The sequence below is a fragment of the Diaporthe batatas genome (assembly GCF_019321695.1).
Source record: "Diaporthe batatas strain CRI 302-4 chromosome Unknown Contig00003, whole genome shotgun sequence".
NCBI lineage: Eukaryota > Fungi > Ascomycota > Sordariomycetes > Diaporthales > Diaporthaceae > Diaporthe > Diaporthe batatas.
In genome coordinates this window covers 1,375,380-1,396,107 of record NW_025408550.1, presented here as the reverse complement: position 1 = coordinate 1,396,107, position 20,728 = coordinate 1,375,380, and the positions used below count along the sequence as shown (strand labels likewise).

At 55.5% G+C, this 20,728-nt stretch overlaps 6 protein-coding genes across 6 annotated transcripts; 4 read left to right on the top strand and 2 right to left on the bottom strand.

The window, feature by feature from the left end:
- The first annotated feature begins 1,150 nt into the window (after window positions 1-1,150).
- On the top strand, window positions 1,151-3,283 carry KVR01_002342 (uncharacterized protein). The gene is made up of 2 exons (XM_044782591.1): window positions 1,151-1,478; window positions 1,556-3,283. Exons 1-2 carry the CDS (start codon window positions 1,430-1,432, stop codon window positions 3,097-3,099), a joined length of 1,593 nt encoding a protein of 530 aa, XP_044647357.1. The 5' UTR covers window positions 1,151-1,429; the 3' UTR covers window positions 3,100-3,283.
- Window positions 3,284-4,752: 1,469 nt separating this feature from the next.
- KVR01_002830 (uncharacterized protein) lies at window positions 4,753-5,845 on the top strand. The gene has a single exon (XM_044790464.1). It carries the CDS (start codon window positions 4,795-4,797, stop codon window positions 5,833-5,835), a length of 1,041 nt encoding a protein of 346 aa, XP_044647845.1. The 5' UTR covers window positions 4,753-4,794; the 3' UTR covers window positions 5,836-5,845.
- A 554-nt stretch (window positions 5,846-6,399) lies between these two features.
- Window positions 6,400-7,887, bottom strand: KVR01_003747 (uncharacterized protein). The gene has a single exon (XM_044782387.1). The coding sequence runs from the start codon at window positions 7,154-7,156 to the stop codon at window positions 6,500-6,502; it is 657 nt and encodes a 218-aa protein (XP_044648762.1). The 5' UTR covers window positions 7,157-7,887; the 3' UTR covers window positions 6,400-6,499.
- Window positions 7,888-9,233: 1,346 nt separating this feature from the next.
- KVR01_003687 (uncharacterized protein) lies at window positions 9,234-10,773 on the top strand (the record flags this gene model as incomplete). Its single annotated transcript, XM_044783591.1, has 4 exons — window positions 9,234-9,568; window positions 9,629-10,121; window positions 10,183-10,521; window positions 10,597-10,773. 4 exons carry the CDS (start codon window positions 9,234-9,236, stop codon window positions 10,771-10,773), a joined length of 1,344 nt encoding a protein of 447 aa, XP_044648702.1.
- A 368-nt stretch (window positions 10,774-11,141) lies between these two features.
- KVR01_003302 (lysophospholipase) lies at window positions 11,142-16,443 on the bottom strand. The gene is made up of 3 exons (XM_044795000.1): window positions 15,864-16,443; window positions 12,860-15,792; window positions 11,142-12,660 (listed from the first exon to the last, which is right to left on the bottom strand). Exons 1-3 carry the CDS (start codon window positions 16,172-16,174, stop codon window positions 11,297-11,299), a joined length of 4,608 nt encoding a protein of 1,535 aa, XP_044648317.1. The 5' UTR covers window positions 16,175-16,443; the 3' UTR covers window positions 11,142-11,296.
- A 1,987-nt stretch (window positions 16,444-18,430) lies between these two features.
- On the top strand, window positions 18,431-20,467 carry KVR01_002329 (uncharacterized protein; the record flags this gene model as incomplete). The annotated part of the gene is made up of 5 exons (XM_044792347.1): window positions 18,431-18,639; window positions 18,690-18,851; window positions 18,969-19,299; window positions 19,438-19,968; window positions 20,048-20,467. The coding sequence occupies 5 exons, from the start codon at window positions 18,431-18,433 to the stop codon at window positions 20,465-20,467; spliced, it is 1,653 nt and encodes a 550-aa protein (XP_044647344.1).
- Window positions 20,468-20,728: the final 261 nt, after the last annotated feature.

The window sequence follows — 20,728 nt, the reverse complement described above, 5'->3', positions numbered from 1 at the left end:
GGAAGTTCCATTGGGATCTCATTGGAACCGAGCATGGTTGATTGCACACTTACAGATGTGGATGACCAAAGCCACAATCTGCACTCTAGCTTAAGCAGGCAACATGCAACCATGTCGATGCTCACAGATCCCTCTCAGGGTCAGCAATCGGTTGCACGGTGCGATGCCCCAGACGGTATTATCGACAAGCTTTCCAAATTGCTACTGAGTGACTGCCGTACGAGTGGGCGTCTGGTACCACATGTATAGACACTGCTCGGATGTAGATCCTAGGAGGCGTCCACTGGAATGCTGTGGAAAGGTGATAGGCGGTTTGTGTCACTTGGCTGAGAGATTGGCCTCAGAGCACTTGAGGGATGAAGACGAATCGGATGTCGTTTTCACCCGGTCCTCAGCCAGCAACTCTTGCTCAAGCGCCGACGGACGGGCTGAGGCCAACGGAAAGCTCGTGCATGAGGTGGGTAGATCTACAATCTAAATTATCTAGCCGGGATAGACTAGCTCGACGCTTCACGACTTCTTGAATCATCGGGTTCTTTCAAGACAGCTGTTGTGTGGAGATTGAACGAAGTCGACGTTGACCGTGCGTACGTAGTACAGTCACACCGCACCGAGTGGAAGAGTATCCTATAAGTCCCCGTTCTTATGGGTTCTTTATGCACTGGCTCCTGCGGATTGGCTCACGATAGTGCGTGGCGCAACTAGAGCCTCGAGTTCACGGGTCGTACGGCCGTACGCCTCAACGAAAAAGTAAGCCTCAGCTGCCGTTAAACAGTAACCAAAGATGACGGGATTTTACGTATTTCTATACCTTAGTGTAGATTGATTAGTATTGTTTAACAGGCAACAATACAGAAATTGATTTCCCCTCTCTATAACACCTTATTCCTTTGAAGAATATATCCCCCCCCCCCAAACACGGAGTATGGTTCCGGCACCGGAAGCCGGGGCGGCGGCAGGTGGGCCCTAAACGAGTCAAATCCACTCCGGGCCAGGGCCACGGTGTGATGGTGTGAAGGTCGGCCCGGGCGCTAGCGCCCTCACTTTAGTTTCCACATCAGGGCAAAGCAAAAGAAGCAAGCAACATTTGAGATGAAGCAGTCTCGAGTGGCGACCTGTCTTGGACTTTTGGCGATGCTCTAATGCGCACGAGAAGGTAGTCATTACCATTGTTTGCTCGTACATTGTATCACCAAACAGAAACGGATTCCAGCAGTCCGAGCCTGCATCATCACGACCAGAGCTCAAGTGCTTCCTTTTGTTTCCGGACATCGGCCTTCACCGACGGTTCTCGCCCGCGGTAGGATTCACTTCAAAGTGTTTTAATAAGCAGCCTCTCGTGGCCAAAACACCACGTCTGTCTCCAATAGACCAGGTTCCTGGATCTGTCAAACTACAAACTACACTCACATCACCAAACAACATCAAAATGGACAGCCGCGAGTTCAAGGACGCCGCCAAGGCCTCAATTGACCACAGTAAGTGAGCCCGCAGAAGAAGACGAGTGAGTGAGCAGACCAGACCAGACCAGACCAGTTGACACACACCCACACAGTCGTCAACTACTATGAGAACATCACAGACCACAGCGTCGTCTCGCAGGTCGAGCCGGGCTACCTGCGCAAGCTGCTGCCCGAGTCGCCACCGCAGGACGGCGAGTCCTGGGACGTGATCCGCAAGGACATCGACTCCAAGATCGTGCCGGGCCTCACCCACTGGCAGTCGCCCAACTTCTTCGCCTTCTTCCCCTGCCCGGCCTCGTACCCCTCGATACTGGGCGAGCTGTACTCGGCCGCCTTCTCGGCCGCCTCCTTCAACTGGATCTGCTCGCCCGCCGTCACCGAGCTCGAGACCATCATGCTCGACTGGGTCGCCCAGGTCACCGGCCTCCCGGACGTCTACCACTCCACCGGCCCCACCCGCGGCGGCGGCGTCATCCAGGGCTCCGCCAGCGAGGCCGTCCTCACCATGATGGTCGCCGCCCGCGACAAGTACCTCCGCGACACCCTGCCCGCCCCGGGCTCCCTGCCCGACGACGAGCTCGAGGACCTCGACATGCGCAAGCGCAGCAGGCTGGTCGCCCTGGGCAGCGAGGCCGCCCACTCCTCCACCAAGAAGGCCGCCAAGATCCTCGGTGTCCGCTACGTCGCCGTGCCCACCTCGTCGGCCGTCAACTTTGCCATGACCGGCGATGCCCTCAGGGACACCCTCGACAAGTGCAAGGCCAAGGGTCTCGAGCCCTTCTTCCTGACCGCCACCCTCGGCACCACCGACACCTGCGCCGTCGACGACTTTGGCGCCATCGCCGACGTCCTGTCCAAGTTCCGAGCGACACCGACCGCCGAAACCAACGGCACAGTCACCACCAACGGCACCAGCACCACCAACGGGAACTCACCCGCCCCGGCCCCAAGAAAGGGCGAGGTCTGGGTGCACATCGACGCAGCCTACGCCGGGTCCGCCCTGGTGACGCCCGAGGCGCAGGAGTCGGTGGGCGTGCACCACCTGGCGCACTTCCACTCGTACAACTTCAACATGCACAAGTGGCTGCTGACCAACTTCGACGCGTCGTGCGTCTTCGTCGCCGACCGGTCGTGGCTCGAGTCGGCGCTGGGCTCGGAGCTGCACGTCTACCGCAACACCTACAGCGACGGCGGGCTCGTCACCGACTACCGCAACTGGCAGATCCCGCTGGGCCGCCGCTTCCGCTCCCTCAAGATCTGGTTCGTCATGCGCAGCTACGGCGTCGAGGGCCTGCGCCGCTACATCCGCAGGGGCGTCGCCCAGGGCGAGCTGTTCGCGGGCTGGCTGCGCGGGAGGCCCGACCTGTTTGAGATCGTCACGGGCCCCGCGTTCGCGCTGGTCGTGTTCAGGCTCGCGCCTGCGGGCGTCGAGAGCGAGGAGAAGAGGAATGAGCTCACCAGGGCGCTGTACGAGGATGTCAACCGCTCGGGTAAGCTTTGGTTGACCAGCACGGTCCTCGAGGGCAAGTTTGCCATCAGGGTCATGACGGGCAATATCACGACTGAGGAGGAGCATGTAAAGGCTGCCCATGAGCTGATACTGGCTACCGCAGAGAGGGTTGTCAAGGGTCAATAGATGGGTTCAGATATTAGGCTCTTCTTTTCTGTTTCTGAAAGGTGGGAGGAAGTTGTGTGACAGAGAAAGACCTCTAAGATCCTAGACTCTGTTTGGGGTTTCCTGGGCCCCTCGCAATGGTGGCATACAAAACAAAGAGTTAGATGTAGCTAGTGCAGCATCATCATGCAAGCGTTCGTTTTCATTTTTCGAGACTCCATGCCCAGTTGATACAACTACTCTTACCAGAAGGTGTGCTGTAGTTCTGCTGTCACGTGAGTCCTTGGCGGTGTTGGTTTCAACATCTGACCATTCCCATGTCACCTAGGTAAAATTCGGAGGTTGCGGTGTCTCTTTCCTCAAGGAGACACCCCCTCGAGATGTTGAGATCCTGCGCATAAAGTCACATTCCTCTCTGGCAAGTCTGTGCAAAAGATAGAGCATCTTGAGTTACGCGTCACAATATTATCGTTATGAGGTTGAACAGTTCAATGTTTGACTCCAACCGCAGTCACTTGTGGTGAAGTTTGGCACAAGAGTGACCTACAAGAGTAAGCGAGCATCGTAATACTTTTCGAACATCTCGATAGGCCTGGCTTCACCGTTCCATTCTGATCTTCCAAGTCACGCATCTGACTGCAGGTATGTGCTATCGGCTTTGTCTGGCTCTGGTTAGTGCCGAGGTACCGTTGGGAAAGTCAACAAATGTGGGAAAGGCTCCTTACCCTGGCATGAGGAGCGACTGCCTGCGTGGTGAGCGGGATCCGGCTGGGATGATGCTGCTGATGCTTGCTGGTCGAGGAGTTTTGTTTGTTATTCGCCACATCGGAGGATCAGGTGGTTTCGTTTTTAATCCCCATACATGTAAAATGTACGTGGCGCCTTCATACAGTGGTAAACGCTCAAGACCCAGCGTCTGAAGAAATACAGTGCCAATAACAGTGGAAAGAGAATACAGTACGTGGGCACGTGGCTGAGCCTCGTACCGCACAGACAAGGCTGGAAGGCATCGCTCCCGACGGCGCCGCACTAGAAAGCCGGCAAAGCAGTCATACGGCGAGACTAAAATCATCGGAGGATCAATGGAGTAAAAATTCTTTGTTTGTATACTATTGGGAGTCTTTGATATTGTATCTATCCACTTCCAGGATCCATGAGAATTACAGCAATAATCCTGTCAACTCCTGGATAGAACTCGGACCAAGCGCGGTATCAACTCCATAGCCACAAATCCAACCGGGGCAGATCCCCGAAGCAGTCGAAAGGCTACGACCCTGTCCTAGGCCGAATTCATCAAGTTTCGAGTGTTCTTTCCTGTCGGATACCTACCCAGGTACAGAGGTCGGCGTTGTGCAAGTACGGGTGAATAATGCATCGTTCATCATCAATTCGTACCAAACATTTGAGCCGAGATGCAACACAGCCCATCGCGCCCCAACAAATCACTTTGAGTATCTCACTCACGGAAGTGATTTGTATACAGTCTTTTTGAGGCTAGCGCAAAAGCATTATGAAGTGGCATGCCTCACATTATGCATGAGGCCGACCAGCGCAAACAGATTGAGATCGGTGTGGTTACACCTGAGAGACACAACGAATACATAAGACGCCCCCAACTGCGAGCTTGCTTGAATCGCAATTGATCTCAAAGAATAAGGCATATTTTCCACACCAGCCATTACTGCCCCCTTCAATCCTGTTCCAGAACAGACAAACATGGATTCCGATGCAGGCTTCGACCAGATTCCCAAGAGCATCGCCTCTCACTCCTCAGGCACTGATCCAAAGACAGAAATCGAAACACCCATGTTTGAAATCAAGCAACTCCCAGGGAAAGGGAAAGGCTTGGTTGCTCGTGTTGACATATCCGAAGGCACTCGCATTCTCTGTGAGAAGCCGCTCCTCGCCGTTCATGGATCCATTCCGCCGGAGGAACTGGAACTGGTCTTGGCTGCAAAGCTCAAAACCATGACCAAGGCCCAGCAAAGACAATTCTTCTCGCTTCACAACAACTTTCCAGGAAAGAATGTTCTGCGCGCAATAGTTAAGACAAATGGCCTCCCCTGCGGGCCAGGTTCAAACGAGGGTGGAGTGTACCCTACCATCTGCCTCATCAACCACAGTTGCCTCCCGAATTCCCACAACAATTGGAACAGTCAGGCCGAGCATGAGACGATCCATGCTATTCGTCCGATCAGGGCTGGAGAGGAAATCACTATCCCATACGATCACGGAGGCCCATCCGCCGCCCGACAGGCGTTCCTGAAGCAAGCGTTCGGCTTCGACTGCCAGTGCGCCATCTGCACGCTCCCGCCCGACCAGCTCCGAGAAAGCGACACCCGCCGCCTCGCGATGCAGGACCTCGACGAAGCTATCGGTGACCCGATGCGTATGGCAACCAAGCCGGCCGAGAGTCTTCGGGACTGTCAGACAATGCTCCGTACCCTGGACAAGGAGTTCGCCGGCCACACTGGAGCCCATAGCTGCCGGTTGTACTACGACGCCTTTCAGATCTGTGTCTCACATGGGGACCAGGCTCGCGCGGGTGTCTTTGCGGAGAAGGCGTACCAGGCCAGGGTCTGTGTCGAGGGCGAGGACAGCCCTGAGACCCAGAGGATGAAGTCATTTTCAAGGAAGCCGTCTCTTCACGAGAACCACGCAAAAGCCTCGACGGATTGGAAGACAAAGAAGAGCATGGTTCCCAGGGGTCTTGATGAGGCACAGTTCGAGGTATGGTTGTTCAGAGACCGGCGTTAGAGCTGCGAGGACACAGAGCGAAGCTCCTACGGAAGCGTCCATGGACGGGCCATCTCGACAGAGATGGAGTTCAAATATGCTGGAGGCTGTGGTTATGGAATCAAACAAAATGTGCGTGGCACACTATCCTCGCAGGTGTAATTAGGACTCGCCCATCAATGAATGGATAACTATGTGTGTTTGACCAGTCTCTCTCTCTCGATGTGAATGCACTCTGCTATTTTTATGCTATTGGTGGCGGCGTGTAAAGCCTACTCAGGCATGATAACATGGAGAGAGATCCAGGTGGAAAACATGTTGCCAACCAAATATCACAGATATGCCTGTCATCATAGCCGCTTCGTGTACATAGATGTGTGTCTTCAGGGGCAGGCGCATCACATGCTGCACAGACAAGAACGAACGAACGGCTGCACCGTGCAACTGGGGTGCACGGTGGCCCAAGATGAGGGTGTTTTGACCGAACCGATCAAAGCGCGCATGGGATCCTGGGCAGATCTGGCGAGGGGGGCATGAGCCAACCAAATAGTGACAGTACGCACGACCCGGAACGCTCAGCGCTGGCCGGGGGGGGGGGGGACGGAATGGTTTCCCACCGCGTAAGTGTGGCTGATGATATGTCATTCTAGCGGTTGCTGCCATATTGATACCTCGGAGCTGTGCCTCACCAGTCGCTCGAGTGCCTCCTCATCCTAGGCCGACCCCTCCGATCCTCAACCGTCCTCCTGCCCCTGTCATAATCGTAATAATCGTCATCCTCGTCCTTGCCACGGCGTCGAGGCCGGTCTTCGTCAAAGTAGTCGTCAGTATCGTAAACACTGCCCCTCCGCCTATCCCTCTCCCTCTCCCGGTCTCGATCCCACGGCCCGCCCTCGCCCTTCTCAAGCCGATCCGCCCTGGTGAGACCGCCGTCCCTGTCCCGATCCCTCCCGCTGGCACCCCGATCACTCCCCCCATAGTACCCCCTGTCGTCCTCCTCCCCATCCCAGCTGTCCCAGCCCCCGTCGTCCCTATGCCGGCGGTCCGACCTCGACCGCAGCTCCGCCCGCCTCCGCTCCCTCCTCCTCCGCCGCGCCGTCTCCTCGCTCTCGTCGCGGCGGTCTCGGTCGCCGCCGTCTCCCTGCTCGTCCTTCCTCTTCTCGCATTTCTCCACGTCCCGCGCGACGTCGTACGCGAGCGTCAGCCCGATCAGGCCCAGGACCACGGGCGGCACCCACCCGTAGCCGTGCTCTTTCTCCAGCTGCTTGCGGCGCTGTCGCTCCTCGGCGTTGGCCTTGGACGGCCGGGGGTCGAGCGGGAAGAAGCTTTTCGCCCTGACCATGGTGTCCCCGGCTCTTGTGGACTTTGGTTTTTTTGTCTCCCCTTTTGCTCCTTGTTGTCTGTATGTGCCTCCTCCGGTCCGTGTTTTTGGCTCTCTTCTGCTGCCGAGCTTTCGGATGTGTGTATGAATGGGATCAATATAGATGCTGTTTGGAAACAAGGTGAGCGGGCAGGTTGAGTGGAGTCGCTGTGGTTGTGGACCTTGGGCTAGGAGAGGTGTATGGACCCGTTGACGTGGTGTGGCGAAGATGTAACAAAAGTCGCTCAGTGCAGCCACAATAAAAGGCTGGGAGAAAGAAATATGGGGTTTTTGTTTTGTTTTCTTTTGGTGTTCAGGAATGTATTTGTGTCAGATTCCACCTTCGAGTGTGGTCATCATCCAACGGCCCCCCTAGCGGACCCCCAGCCGAGGAGCCATGCCAGCTTATATATCGTCACGGAGAACATACCCACCCCCCTGCCAGTGCTGGATATTCCCGGGCCCTTCCCTTACCCATGCCATGGCAAAGATGGGTAGGACAGATCAGAAATCGGCCGCCCTGTCAAACTGATTCCCGACCCCCGCCGCCTGCTTGCTAGTCTCAAAGGGAGACAAGCGTCGACCAACGATCGGTGGCGTCCCCTCTCTAGCCCTTTGCGTTAGCTCGCTAAAGGATGTGGTTCAGCGGTTCTACTGTGGTTCTAGGTGTGAGAGTGGTGAGAGAGAGACAGGGGGGAGGGACAGCAGCTGTGTTGGTCTCAAACAAAGTGATGTCACCGGGCAGGATGGGGAGACGGCCTAGCCGCCTTAGATACTGTGCTATATGCGTGGTGAGCGAACCCCAAGTGGCTGTCCGGGAGGGCGGTGAGCCCCACTGTTTCCTCCCACGACGGAGGCGTCCGTTGTCCCGGGCTGGCGGGCTAACTAACACAAGCCAGCCAGCCAGCCAACCACGCCCAGCCTCCTGACCACCGCCAGGGGTCCCGGGAACGAGAATGACGTACCCCAGGACCCCGCGACAAAGGCCTAGAAGTATTGTATCACCAAGACCCATTATGCCGACTGTGTTTTCCTGACGCGAATTAAACGGTGACTGCGCCCAGCTGTACGACACGTGTGCACATTTTACCCTCACACACGCCTCAAGTTACAACACACACGCGCGAGGGGAGGATCAGGTACGATGCACGCACTCAGGGCACCACCCAAATTCCTGTGACACCCGAAATGCAGGCTATTCTTTGGTCTCGGGTGTGCCCATGAGCTTCGACAAAGCTGGCCACTCAGCTAATGCATGGGGCGTCCGCCTGACCTGCCTCGTACAACCCACCTGCGTCAGACTACGTTCTGCATCAAACGTGCCCGCGTGGAATAGCCTAGTGTGAGCTGCTGACTCGAACGCTCCCATGTTTCGGTTGGTGAGATATAACGACATGATAGTCTATTTTACCTAAACCAGTACTACTAGTTGTGAATTAGATGGGCGGTTTGATGCAAATGTCAAGTGGTGTAGGCACTGAGCCTGAAACATCCACAATGCTCTCGGCTTAAGTTGAAACTGTCAGTAAGCATATCGTGCCAGTATCTCGTGGATCAAAGGCGCCTAGATGCCCAGGTGGGGTTTCAAGCATTTCTTGACATTTCCTAGGCTTTAAAGAACACAATACAACATGGAAATGGTCTCGCACTTGATCTCGCATTTGGCATCGTGCCCAGTGGAGTGCCCTGATGAGCGGATACACGCCCGTCAGCCGGATAACATGCAAGAGGAATAGTCAAGCTGACTTTGAAGATTCCATGCTCCACATACGTCCTATACCATTGTGCATTTGGCTATTGATTCACGCTCCGGAAAACGTATCCGCTTCAAGATTTGCTGCAAACTTAACAGTGCTAGTTGATCCTTCCCAGAAATCATGCATGTGCAGATTAGATCTTCTCTGCCCCCTCCTGTGCTTACACTCCCGCCCATCGCCTAGCTATCAGCTTCTTAATTCCACAGATGTTCCGCTCGTGCTACGCTTTTTTCCACGAAGGCAGACATCGCTCACCCCAAGCGACGCAATATCTGTGCAGTAACTGACCCTGGGAAATTATCATGGCCATCCTCATAAGCAGCCTGGCAGCGCTTCCAAGCCATGCCGACAACCTGCTGGCCGCGATGGCGACCGTCCTGGTCCTGATGGCCGTCAGGCCCCTCCTCTACCGCCTGAACCCACCAAGTGACGCGCCAGGGTTCGCAAAGGGACACCTCACGAGCTGGAAGGCCCCCAAGTTCTGGAGGTCCAGGGCGGAATACCTCCAGCTCGGGAGGGACGAGAGCCCTGGCCGGCAGTTCAGCTTCTGGTACGGTTCGAGCCACGTAGTCGCGATTTCCGGCGAGGCGGCGCGGACTGCGTACCTTACTTCTAGGGGGCTTGATTCTCTTGCTGGGTAAGTCGGGCTCCATTGCCGGTCGTGAATCGGATATGGATACTGACCCTTTGGGAAAAGATTCCTTGTCTTGTTCGGAAGCTTCCTGAACGTGGACGGGCTCACAAACAGCGTTGCCCGCACCGCCATGCTCGTCTACAAGAAGTGCACACACGACGACCAGATAACCCTCAACCTCCACCACCTCGTCAACGACAGCGACGAGTGTGTCCAGGGGATAGGCCCCGCGGGCATCATCGACCCGGTCGACACGATGGGCACCCTGATATACCGGCTCACGCACCGCATGTCAGGGACACACGACATCGCCAGCAGCCCGGCCCTGGTCGCCAGGACGAGGGAGGTGTACAAGCCGCTGGAGGAGAGCTCCCTCTTCGACATCTGGTTCCCGCTGCTGCCCACGCCCTCCAAGCTCAGGCGCCTCTGGGGCTACTCCAGGCTGCACTGGTTGATGCACGGGTACATCTCGGAGAGGCGCAAGACCGGCAGGATAGAGAAGGATGCGATGCAGTTGATGATGGAGCAGGGCATTAGCGACCCTATAATCGCCTTGGCACGTGTCTCAATCCTTCCTCCTCAGACTAGACGGGACAGTGACAGCTAACAGTCTACAGGCAATCATCGGCGGCATCCTCGCCGGCGTCTTCAACACGAGCATCAACGCCTCGTGGAACCTGTGCTACCTGGCCCAGCACCCGGTCTGGAAGGCGAAGCTGACGGCAGAGGTCGACGCGGCCATAAGAAATCACAGGCCAAAACCAGGCGAGGGTGTCGTGGAGATCCTGCACCGCCTCACGCTCCAGGACTGGGAAGCCGAGTTCCCCCTCCTGGAGTTGGCCATGAGGGAGACGATGCGGTTCACCATGTCGGGGACTCTGGTGAGGAGAAACATCGGCGGCAAGAAGGTCCCAGTCGGGGATACCGGGTCGTTCATACCACCGGATGCCCTCGCAGTACGTGGTAGACACTCAAACCACGGGCGCCCGGTCCCAGCTTGAGCCCTTTGCTGATATTAGTCTGGCAATCAGGTCTATGCCGCCCAGGACGTCCACATGGATCCGCAGATTTACAAAGACCCTCACGAATGGGACCCGACCCGACACGATAAGGCCAGGGCCGAAGGCGCCGCGACGCCTCACGCCTTTCTGGGGTGGGGGTCCGGGAACCATCCATGTCGTGAGTGTCCTGCCCTACACATGCCATAACACGAAACAGGCGATTCCGAGACTGTACTGACACTATCGACTCTTGCAGCGGCCATGAGGGTATGTGCGATCGATCCCTTGAGACTGATTTGAGGTCACACGCTGACGAAGCACTGCATAGTTTGCGAAATTGAATATCGTGGTACCGACCGTTCTCTTCCTGGCTACATACGACATTTCCCTGTGCGATGCCAAGGGGAGGCCGACGGACAATCAACTCCCCCCTCCGACCTTCGACCGTGTGGGAGCAGGTCGTCCTTCAGGAAAGGTGTACATGAAATGCACGTCGAGGACACAAACTGGATGATACCCAAGCCCAAGACCTTTAGCAGGGTATTTCAACAGCGGCAATCAGATCCAGGTACGGATGGGGAGGCGAATATATGGAATTTGTCAGAACCTAATGGTCACATACACTATAACAATAAGAGGCACGATGAAGCACACGTGGCGGTGTGATACCAAAAGCTTCGATGCTCAGTTCCACCGGGTCCAAGGTGCACGTCTAGCTCTGGCTCTAGTTCTAGATACTCGCCCTGCGGGGCGCCATCGTCCGCCTCAGCGCCTCCTTGGCCTCCCTCTCCTCCTTAAGTGGGAGCATGCCCTTTTCCCTGAGGTCCTGCAGGAACTCCTTCCCGTACTTGTAGCCCAGCTGCGAGATCTCGTCAAACTTGCCAAAGTCAAGCGTGCCGTAGTCGTCGATCGGCGGCCGCATGTAGATGCAGCCCGGCAGGTTCTTCGCCCGCTCGAGGGCGTCGACGCTCGACACGTACGCGAGGCGCGCCTGGATCTCGGCCAGCGTTGGCGGGTTCGGCGTCGACGAGAACGGGTTCCACCTGTTCCAGAATGCCCACGCCCCCGAGAGCGTGTCGCCGTATGACTGAGGAGTATCGTCGTCAAGAGACCCAACATCCACCGCGAAGATGGTGTCCACCCCTAGTGACCTCATGTGCGATACCGTCAGGTTGTCAATGTAGCCACCATCCAGAAGCATGCTGCCCTCGTCGCAAAGAGGTGGGAGGAGGCCAGCTAGAGACATCGAGGCCCGGATGTACCGCCATGCGTACCCGCTCGTGTGGATTTCGGCCCGACTCTTGCTGATGTTGGTCGTATTGCAGTAGAACTCTAACCAAAAGTCCTCGATCTGCGTCTTCTCGAAGATCTTGAAGATACCCCGATTGAACTCGTGCCCCGTGGTGTAGGAGGCCGAGGGATAGGTGAGGTCTAGCGCGAACCTCCACTTGCTGCCCATACGACCGGAAAATTTCTTTGCCAGTCCAAGGATGGGGACGACGTCCGCGTGTCTAGCATATAGACCACCAACCAGAGAGCCGATAGAGGTGCCACCGACGACGTCGATGGGAATGCCAGCTTCCTCCATCGCTCGAATGATGCCGACGTGCGCGATTCCTCGTGCTCCTCCTCCACCAAGCACAAGGCCAACGGATCTGCCGCAGAGTCGTCTTGCCAGGCGGTGGAAATCGCCTTTGAAGGGTGCGTCTGGCGCATACACAGGGCTGTATCGGACCTTCCTCGACGTGTATTTCTGGATCTCGGCCTGCAATGTTTGGACCCGTTCCTTGATGTTGAGACCAAGTCGCTTGGCCCGAGGGTGAAGAGGGAGGTTCTCGCGTCCGACGTCCATTTGAACATGGAAGTGTCCGCCATTAATCCATACTCTGTTCTTCAGCCAAGCTCTCGTCATGCCAGACCCAGAGTATCTTTCGGCATGGAGCAAAACCAGAATCTTCTGTGCGGTGGACTTCTGGCCCAGCATGAAGCGTTCATATTCTCCGACTGCAGGTGACCCCTCCCCAAGACCAACTAGCAGGATACAATCGGCCTGGGTAATGCAGGTCTGTGTCCAAGCTGAATTGACGCTCGTATCTGGTCACATCATGCGTGTTAGCAAATGTGAGGCTCAATGTGGATAAAGTTGACAAAGAGTATGTGTGTGTTTTGTGTTCAGGAAAAAATTAGAGTTAATGTTAACCATCACCGGCTGGCTGGCCTTTGGACTGTGAATTTCTCATCATTACGCAGATTGAAAACCGATCGACATTAAGGAAACAGTGAAAGAGCTTACCAGCAACGTAGACGACAAGTCCGAACTTCTCTTCCAGGTCCGCCAAGTATTGAGATAGCCTCAGCTTTCCCATCCTGCTGAAGGCGTGCTTCCCCAGGTGGTTGAGAATGGCGGACTGGTTCAGAACCGTAGCGCCGTTGCGAGTTCCAACTTGCTGAAGTGCAGACATGAGCCGATTCCCGAAATCAACCACTGGCACACCCGCAGTCACCGGCAGGACCGCAACAGTTCGCAGGTTGAGCGTAGACGAGCTCTTGTTGACGGTTGTTCGGCTCCAGCCGTCCTTTGATACCACAGGATCGTCAACAAATGCGCGCATCTTTGAAGCAATCATCTTGGAGATCTTGATCGTAATGCTGGGGTGTTCCTGTGCCAGACTGTTGAACAGCGTGCGTGGAAACTTGACAATTTCTGTGTCTCGGATGGCGTGGAGGGTCCCAGTACGAGCTGACTCTGTCAAGACCTCGAGCTCACCGACGCTCTCACCTTGGCCGAACTCCGCCCTCACAGAGACTCCGCCATCCTTGCGATCCTCAACAAGACGCAGCCGACCATTCAGCACGAGGTAGATCGCGTCGCTTTCGTCGCCATCATGGAAGATGACCTGACCAGCATTGACCGAGAGCCACTCCAGTGCAAAGTCAATATGCAGGATCAGGCGCGGCAACAGGCTGGTCAGCCTCTTGGCCATCGTCAGAAGTACGATGGGGTACTTTTCCACGATTCTTTCCAGCGACGCACGAGGAAGAAATCCAACGTAGACGTCTGTTTTTGCGACGACGTCGATGAACGATCGGTAGGAAGACACCGTTCCAACATAGCCCGCAAGACCCCCCGGTTTGATCAGTGCAACGCTCCTTCGGGCAGCGCCCTTCTTACGGGCATCTGAGCCACCCTGGCCAAAGTCAGGCGCTGTGAATTCCGAGGCGGCTGTTGCCGTGCGACGATGTGCAAAGGATCCATCCGGTATGTCAGTCGCTTCTCCGCCCGAGCTGTGCAAGATGTCCCTGGGCTTCTCCTCACAGGAAGCGCACATGTCAAGGAAGCCATCAATGACGTAGTACAGGCCAGGATTTCGTTCTCCTTGCTCAACGAGGACAGACCCTTTCGGGAAGAACACGATTTCCAGTTCATGCTTCATGTCTTGGGCGAGAGCATGAGGGCCGGGGGAGGCGTGCGGGGCGAGCCCACTAGAGGTCACAGACTCTGTGTCACCATCGACTGAGGCATCAAACGGGTCCATGAAGCCGAAGGCATTGTTGGAAAAGATTGCTTTGTGGCGGCGTGAATCGAATGAGACAAGCCTAGGAGAGGCTTCAACCGAATCGGTTCCCCGAGATGGCGTGCCACTTGATTCTAGACCGATGGCCTTGAACATGCATTCCAAGATGGACTCTCGGAACACGTTATCCTCGTCGACTTGCTCCCTCTTTCCGAGAGAAATGCGCTGGCTCGCGAAAGGGTTGAAGGTTCTCTCTGCCAGAGGGGACACTCCTTCCTTCCGCTGTGCCTCAGACGGTTGAGCGGGATCTTGACGTGGAGCAGAGATCTGCCTTGGCAAGCGTCCGCCACCTCGGGCGTGCTGTATGGTAGCCATGAGATCACCAGGGCTCGGCGTATCGATTGAACTCCGCTGCTGAGGGGGGAATATGGTTGAGGTGACCACAGATCCTTTCATAGCGTGCAACACGGCCTCTTTCCGCAAGCCTGCTGTCGAGGATGTCCGGCGCCGACTTCCCGCCATGGAGTTGTGCAGTGCGATGCCTTTGCCAGCCTCTCCCTCCCCGATTCGCTCACGTTCTCGCTTGAACTTCTCTTTGAGGCGCTCCAATGGGTCTCCTCGAAGCTGATTCGGGAGCTGACAGATGGTGTATTTGATCATGTTCTTCTCCGTCTGGAGGACTTCACCGCCCAGGCCGAGATAGCTGAAAGCTGTCGCCAACGTGACCCGCTGGAAACGAGAGAGGATCAAGTGCACAATGTGAGAGGTTGCTTTGGGGTAGACGCGAATTAGGCGTCGGAATGCACTGGCTGGGATGATGGCAATCGTGGTATCCACTGATGCCCTTGCGATAACATCTGGATGAACCGAGCTGGTCCCCACCCGTTTGATCCCTGGCCTAGTCTTGAGCTGGTGGTGCCGAGGGAAATCATGAGTTGAAAGATTGCTATCGTCAAGGGACATAGGTGGCACCCTCGGCAATGCGCCAGAACCAGGCTGCAAATTGGCGGGATCCTCAAGACGAACGCCCCGAACACCACTCGGGGGACCTTCTGACATTGGTGTACCTGGAAAAGAGGGAGTGTCGTTGGACTTTTCGAGGCCAGCAGCCGAGGGGAACCTGGAATGGCCGTCATGAGAGGCGGCGGTGTTAGGCATGGGTGCTTCGTCATCGGCATGCCGTAATTTGACGTCCTCGGTGAAGAGAGACATGATAGTGAAGAGTGAAGACATGGGTGCGCCGTTCCGCACCTCGGTGAGAAGCTGGTATCGCTGCTGGCCGGGGCGGTGCATCTCCCCATCCTCGGCGTCACTGACCGAGTCCCAGGAGCCGTCGCTACCGACGCTGTTAGACCCAGCCCTGGCCCGTGCAGACTTTACAAAGATCTCGACAAGACCATCGACGACTAAGCAAAAGCCCTGCTCGTCCTCGAGGTTGAGAGTCTCGCCGGCAATCAGCTTCCTTGTCTGCATGCTACGAGTCAACTCGTGGAAGACGGGCCTCTCGAGGTATCCAAAGATCTTGATAGCACTCAAGAACTCGTCCAGGTAGTTAGATAGGCCAGACTTGATGCCGTCCTGTGTGTCGGGGAAGAGCTCGACCTCGGGCTCCTTCCTCTGAGGCTCTGGCGGAAGACGGGAGTACATGTTGAGATAGCGGTACCGCACAACCCAGCTTATCCCAGAAAATATCAGCGCTAGTATTATCATTCTGTCACAGATGTTAGCAGGCAAGCGTCAAGATGTGATTGGGCAAAGGGGGGGCAGGTTGGTCGGGCGTACATGGTCGTAGCATTCATCGTAAACGTCAGGCTCGTTGAAAAAAGATTAAAGAGCAAAGTAGGAATGGATATAGTAGTAAGCTTGAGGGCGAAGTAGATGATGGTGGAAAGCAGCTGCAGTATGCCGAGAATCAGCCTCGCGACGAGGCCTATCCAGGACAAGGAGCCGTGGGTGACGACGACATCGTTGGCGCGTGTCATGACCGACGACAGTGCCGGGTTGGGGGCACTGATGGAGGCGGCACCGACACTGGCACCGACAGCGGTGGCCAGGGCCGATGCGGCGGTGGTGGTAGCATCCAGAGACTCCATCTTGCTGGAGGACAATGAAGCTCAGACTGGACGGCTAGGTGCAGCACATGATGAAGGACGCAACGCCGATTGGATGGCGCCGGGTGCGAGGGACAGAGCGCCTCATCGATTCATGTGCGAGGACAAAAGGACGGCCACGGTGAGGTCACCGGATGCGGGCTCTCTCTGCGTCTCTCTACGTCTCTCTGTCAGACTCGCCGCGTGACGAGGCGAGATGTGGTCGGAGAGAAGAGGAGGGTAAGGACCAGAGGAGCAAAGGGTTGTTGTTGTTGAGGTGTTTTGCTGTTGTGCTGTCAGGCACGAGCCCAAATTTTCCCTGGGAATCCATGAGAAGCTATGACCACCTTTCACCGTTAGCTGGTGGGCAGGTGGGGCGGCCAGGTCGGAACATTGGAAGCACCTTCTGCCGAGAGTACCCACCGCCTGGTCTACGCAGTGAGGATACTGCTTCTATGGCTTGGCTTCTACAGTAATCTGAGACATCCACGGCCTTCCATAACAATAACAATGCCCACATGACCTGGCTCCCCACTGCTTCAGACAGTGGGAACCTCCTTCGAGGACTCCCCCGGCTCAGGCATCGGGTAGGCCAATGTTTGACTGACCAAAGCCACAGCCGCCAATCCTGGCCTGTCCGGAGCCGCACCATGCTGCAACCGCGACGCCTCGCCCCCAAGCCACCAATCTAGCCTGCTTTCTGCCGCCGTCTTCCCCCCCGAAAGCCGTCAAACCGGCGGACGTCGGCCAGCCCAGCTTAGGTCTAGGCTAGCCTGCATATCTAGGAATTGCCGACTGTGCCGTGCCGTCGGTCTATTATCCTCACTCCGTGCTAGCACCAGACGGAACTCAAGAATCTTTGAGTCATAGGACTGCCGAGTAGATTTGCATACAGCTGTCAGGATCCGGATCCTTGCCTTATCTTTGCTACTGCTGACCATCCTGCCATCCTACCGTCTCGCCCGGCCACAATGGGTTCCGGGTCCCACATCCCGCCTCCGGTACTAGGCGAATGTCTCCCGGGACGGATGGTACCTGCAGCACCAAGGTCAAGGCCACTGTTTGCGTACCCAGGTACATACTCTTGAGTACGTACCTGTTCAGTTTCCAGGCATCCGTATTCAAACGTCCCGGTGTTCTGTGAGTGTGACATGCACGACGGTCTGATCTAGCCTCGTTCCGTGCCCCTTCAAGTCGATGCATGCCACAGAAGTTTCATCTCTTCTCGAGCATCCAATGTGCATCTCACTAAGCAGGCAGACCTTTCTTTTTCAGGGCATCTTCTAAATTTCAGGCACCACACTTACAGAACAAAGCTGCCTGACTGCCTGACTGCCCAGGTGTGTCTACAGTGCAATGCGATAAGCATGCTTGACAACGAGGCTGCTGGTACGGAGCCGCAGTCCGTTTCTACCCCGTATATGAATTGCTCCCCTCTGCTTATCCTGCCTCACCGTTTGTGCCAGGCAATTCGGGGCCCCGTCCAGCACCAAGTACCCACCGCCACCTGTGGACTGCACTGAACATATAACATGTCAATTGCCTACCTAGGTATGCTTGAAGATGCCTAATAGTGGTTTTTATCCCTCGATGATCATTAAATCTGGTAGCATTCTGGATATTACGCATACTATCAAGCTGCTTTTCTTTGATTAGGAATCTGTCCATCACCTTTGCTGTAAGTAACAACATTCAGATCGCCTTCAATGATTAGAATGATCAATCAAGAGTCTGGTAGGCACACACATCTGCCTTCCCCCGAGGGAGGAAAAAGGCTCAATCGTAGCACTGGCCCATTCCGATCTAGTCTTTGTGGTTAATCGCTGCTTTTCCGTGGGACAGGCCTCACGGTGTAGTTGAGGCTTTCGGCTTTCTTACCGAGTTTATGTGGAAGCGGAGCCCTGATTCCAGGTGCAGAGATTCAGCGTCCAGGGGGGTCAGTATTGCCCCCAAATACCACGTTGTGCTCCCAGCTCTCCAGACTGCGGGGCCCCGCATTCTTGCAGTGGTAAGATGGCCTCATTGTGTATTAAGTAGTGAATATTATGGGCCCGCGGTGGCCAGCCGGGCCCCGCACCATCTGGGGTAGAGCTCGCCTTTCTCTCCGAAGCCGTAAATACAACACTGCTCAAGTGCTATATATGATATGCTGGGATCAAGAACAACATATTGTGCTCCAAAATGTACTGGGAAGGATTATTCAACTGTGCTGTATTCTAGATTCTCTTTCAGGGGACTGGATCTGTCTGACCAGTCACCATGTCAGAGGTAATTTCGCCGACCAAGGACGATGCGACGCATTGCGAGGCTCCAGATCCGAAGGACCTCGTGCCAGATAACCTGCCCCTGCCGGACGAGATCGCGGACCTGAGTGAGGCCGAGCAGGCACAGCTCAACAGGCAGCTTACGCGGAGGCTGGACCTCACACTGTTGCCAGTGGTCTTCATCCTCTTCCTGCTTAACATTTTGTGAGCATCATAGTGGTCCATGCGTTGCTCGAATTCTAACATTCCTGAAGGGATCGGAACAATATCGCCAGTGCTAAGATTGTTGGTCTGACGGACACATTAAATCTGACAAATGATCAATACAACACATGTTTATTGATGTTCTACGTTGGCTGTACGCTCTTTCACACGAATGGACCACATATGCAACGAGTGCTAATTCGGCGCAGATTGTCTTACACAAGTTCCATCAAATTTAATCATCGGAAAGATCCGACCGTACGTTGGGCCAGTTCAGGATCAGTTCTACGTCGTTGCATGTAATATCTAATGTGCTGACACATTTCCAGGTCGTACTATATCTGCCTGACCACATCTCTATGGGGCATTGTGTCAATGAGCCAAGGCTTCACCAAGAACTTCTCCCAGCTAGCTGCTGTCAGATTTATTCTTGGGCTTGTTGAAGGTAAGCACAGCCCTTCAAGTCGAACCGAACCTCCCGATGGCTTTAGTACTAACGCAACACTGACAGCCCCGTTTCTACCGGCGGTGTTTTTCCTCTTGAGTTGCTGGTACACCCGAGCCGAGCTACCACCCAGGATTGCTGTACTTTATGGCGGAAACATGTTAGCCACGGCGTTCTCCGGGCTGATAGCCGCAGGAAGTATGATAAAGCCTCTCGTTTTGGTGCACAATGGTGAAACTGATCGTTCACTTCAGTCACCTCGCAGATGCAGAATGTTGCTGGGAGACCTTCTTGGGTTCGTCTCCGCCTACTCGGCCTCCAAAGACGGCTTTCAGCTAACTTGGTCTAAACAGGAATGGCTCTTCATCATCGAGGGCTCTATGACTGTGGGCATAGCAATTATTCTACTCCCACTCCTCACGGACTATCCTCTCCAGAGTAAACACCTTTTCCTCTCGAGAGACATGCAACTATACGCAGTAAGTGGACTCTTCGCGTCTACTAGACCAAAACAACAAACCCAATATTGCTCCTATCCAAGCCGGCGTACTGATGGAAATGACCAGGAATGGAGGATACGGAAAGAAAATGCCGGAATCGTAGACGAGGACCCCGAGTCCATCTGGTGGGGGCTGAAACAAGCCCTCAGTGACCGCAAACTGTACATGTTTGTCATCCTGCAGATGTCCCTGATCACCGCCCAGTCCTTCAACAACTTCTTCCCCTCCATCGTCGGAACCCTAGGATATGACAGCACCAAGACCTTACTGCTCACATCCCCGCCGTACTTTTTCGCCTTCTTTGTGTCCCTGGCGGTGTCGTTCCATGCCTCGCACAAGCAGGAGAGGGGGTACCACATCGCGGTCCCAATGATATTCGCCCTCGTGGGAAACATACTGGCAAGTCACATCAACCATCTCCCGTAGGTATAAGTTTCACTTGTCGCTGACCGCTCGGGAGCAGGCCATGTTTGTCCCCTCCACCGGCGGCCGCTACTTCTCCATGTTCCTGATGACCGGCGGCTCGTACTCCCCGTACAACCTGTGCGTGAGCTGGGTGAGCGCGTCCCTGCCCCGGCCGCGCTCCAAGCGCGCCGCGGCGCTGGCGATCGTCAACTTCATGGGCGCCGGGGTGGCTCACTTCTACACGGCCTACATGTTCCCCGACAGCCAGAAGCCCAGGTACTACGCCGGAGGGGGTGTCATGAGCGGGGCGTGCCTGCTCTGCGCCGGGATGGCGTGGTATATCAAGCGCTACCTGAAGAATCAGAACAAGAGGTTTGAGATGGAGGAGCGGGAGGGTGTTGTGAACCATGCTGCCATCAGGGGCTCGAAAGCCGGGCATGGTGGCGATGCTGTGGTTGCATTTAGGTATGTGCACTAGGAGAATTGACTAACAAAAGGTCACTGTCGCATCGCTGGTAGTTGGTCAATCCACCAATGCCGCTCGCCGTGTGCGAGCTGAGGCTGCCCAGGTGGGATGGGGGGCAGGATGTCTCATGTCCATTACATCAATGGGCAACATAGTTTGAGGAGCCAAAATATGATTGCTCGAAATCACGCATGTCTTGGTTGGTGGGCACCTTCGTGATATCTTGAGCGGTCTTTCTCTGACCGCCTCTACATGGTGCTGTAGTGGTGGCTA